This window comes from Myotis lucifugus, unplaced genomic scaffold, assembly GCF_000147115.1.
Source record: "Myotis lucifugus unplaced genomic scaffold, Myoluc2.0 scaffold_2, whole genome shotgun sequence".
In the NCBI taxonomy this organism is placed as follows: Eukaryota; Metazoa; Chordata; class Mammalia; order Chiroptera; family Vespertilionidae; genus Myotis; species Myotis lucifugus.
The window spans coordinates 32,079,314-32,082,183 of record NW_005871050.1 but is presented as its reverse complement, the minus strand read 5'-3'; the positions used below and the strand labels follow the sequence as shown (position 1 = coordinate 32,082,183).

The following is a 2,870-nucleotide window of genomic DNA, read 5'->3' as shown; positions in this document are numbered from 1 at the left end:
ACTGTGAGGGGATTCCGAGTACAATCAAGTGTTTTGGAGTTGGAATGGTCAGGAACAGGGGTAGAGAAATGCCTGGAAAGCAGAACCTGTAATTATTATCTAGAACAATTTTTGGTCTAAGGACAATTTTACATATCTAAAAATTAGTAAGAACCCAAAAAACTTTTATGAGGGCTATATCTGCCCGTCATTACTATAGAAAATATTAGAATGAAAAGTTTAATAAATTTATTTTAAAACACAATAAAAAACCATTACATCATGTTAACATAAACTCCAAATACATATAAAAATATTTCTTTTCTAAGAGTACATAGGAGATTAACATTGTTTCAGATATTTGAAAATCTTATATCTGGCCTAAGAGAAGACAAATAAATTCTTATACTAGTATAGGCCTTTGCATTTTATCTGCTGCCACAGATAAAATTGCATTACTTGGACAAGAAATTATATGCTCACCCTACCAAGGGAACCCTCATGATGCCTGCATTATGGTCTTGATCAGAGGAAGCCTTCTCTTGGTAGGGTGAGCATATAATTTCTTCTGGAAACTTCCACAATACACTTGTGAGAGAATGGCACTGCAAAAGGTAAATGTCACCATAAGAAAAATATCCCCCAAAGGGCTAACCTAGAAAAATAACGACCAGGAATGACCATTTAGGAAAACCATAAATGCAACAGGGTTACAGAAAATTCATGTTTTTTCCCCATGAAATAAATATATACAATATAAGTGTGAGGATAGAGTTGATAATATTTTGTCCACAGTAAAAATGCCCTAAATGTTGGCAGAATACCAGAAGACCAAATACTGGATTAGATCCCACTTTTTCAGTTACTGTACATTTCTTTTTGTAACAAGTAAGGTGGCTCTGAAAAGAGCCTTTGGGTTGCGATGTTCAGATGCTCAGGTGGTGCCAAGGCAGCTCATCTGTGTAGCTGGTACCGGAGGACAGCCCTGGTGCCCTGCGACAAGGCATGCCTGCCGAGTTGATGGGGCAGGAGCAGGCGCACGGCTGTCTGGATGTCTCTGGAGGTCAAGGTGGCGCGGTTGTTGGAGCGGACCAGGAGCTTGGCCTCCTCGCCGATGCGCTCAAAGACGTCCTTCACTAACGAATCCAGGACGCTCACGGCTCGCTGCGACAGGCTCAGGTCCGCATGAACCTTACGCAGAACCTTGGGGAAATAGGCAGCAAAACTGTCGTAGGTGGGGCGGCGGCGGCGGCGGCGGCGGCGGCCTCTAGGCTCCGAGGTGGCCGGCGGATCTTCAGTGAGCTCGCTAGTGCTCAGCAGTTCCTCAGAACTTTCAGAGGAAAGCTCGGCCATGGCGCCGACGACAACTTCTTCAGAACCCTCAGAGGAAAGCTCGACTATGGCGCCAACTTCTTCAGAAACCACAGAGGCAGGCTTGGCCATGGCGTCGATGACATCTTCTTCAGAAACCACAGAGGCAGGCTCGGCCATGGCGACGACGACACCTTCTTCAGAAACCACAGAGGCAGGCTCGGCCATGGCGTCGATGACATCTTCTTCAGAAACCTCAGAGGCAGGCTCGGCCATGGCGACGACGACACCTTCTTCAGAAACCTCAGAGGCAGGCTCGGCCATGGCGACGACGACACCTTCTTCAGAAACCACAGAGGCAGGCTCGGCCATGGCGACGACGACACCTTCTTCAGAAACCACAGAGGGAGGCTCGGCCACGACGACACCTTCTTCAGAAACCAGAACCCTCAGAGGAAAGCTCGACTATGACATCTTCTTCAGAAACCTCAGAGGCAGGCTCGGCCATGGCGACGACGACACCTTCTTCAGAAACCTCAGAGGCAGGCTCGGCCATGGCGACGACGACACCTTCTTCAGAAACCACAGAGGCAGGCTCGGCCATGGCGTCGATGACATCTTCTTCAGAAACCACAGAGGCAGGCTCGGCCATGGCGACGGCGACACCTTCTTCAGAAACCACAGAGGCAGGCTCGGCCATGGCGACGGCGACACCTTCTTCAGAAACCACAGAGGCAGGCTTGGCCATGGCGTCGACGACATCTTCTTCAGAAACCACAGAGGCAGGCTCGGCCATGGCGACGACGACACCTTCTTCAAAAACCACAGAGGCAGGCTCGGCCATGGCGCCAACTTCTTCAGAAACCTCAGAGGCAGGCTCGGCCATGGCGACGACATCTTCTTCAGAAACCACAGAGGCAGGCTCGGCCATGGCGACGACGACACCTTCTTCAAAAACCACAGAGGCAGGCTCGGCCATGGCGCCAACTTCTTCAGAAACCTCAGAGGCAGGCTCGGCCATGGCGACGACATCTTCTTCAAAACCCTCAAAGGAAAGCTCGATCATGGCGCCGATTTCCTGTGAACCCTCAGAGACAAGCTCGGCAATGGCGTCGACTTCAGAACCCTCAGAGGAAAGCTCGATCATGGCGCCGATTTCCTGTGAACCCTCAGAGACAAGCTCGGTCATGGCGCCGACTTCAGAACCCTCAGAGGAAAGCTCGATCATGGCGCCGACATCCTGTGAACCCTCAGAGACAAGCTCGGCAATGGCGTCGACTTCAGAACCCTCAGAGGAAAGCTCGATCATGGCGCCGATTTCCTGTGAACCCTCAGAGACAAGCTCGGCCATGGCGTCGACTTCTTCAGAAGCCTCAGAGGCAAGCTCGACCATGGCGCCGACATCCTGTGAACCCTCAGAGGCAGGCTCGACCAAGGTACCGACAAATTCCACAGAATCTTGAGAGGAAGGCTCGGCCATGGCGCCGACTTCCAGAGAACCCTCAATGGAAGGCTCTGCCAAGATACCGACAAATTCAACAGAATCTTCAGAGGACGAGTCGCCCATGTTGAAAGCAGCT

The 2,870-nt window shown here is 50.7% G+C and overlaps 1 protein-coding gene across 1 annotated transcript; it reads right to left on the bottom strand.

The window, feature by feature from the left end:
- Nucleotides 1–933: 933 nt before the first annotated feature.
- On the bottom strand, nt 934–1,662 carry LOC102421214 (histone H2B type 1-A-like). The gene has a single exon (XM_006082347.1). It carries the CDS (start codon nt 1,660–1,662, stop codon nt 934–936), a length of 729 nt encoding a protein of 242 aa, XP_006082409.1.
- Nucleotides 1,663–2,870: the final 1,208 nt, after the last annotated feature.

Excerpts from the sequence above, each read along its gene's own strand:
- LOC102421214 (XM_006082347.1), bottom strand. The coding sequence starts at position 1,662 with ATGGCCGAGCCTGCCTCTGTGGTTTCTGAAGAAGGTGTCGTCGTCGCC.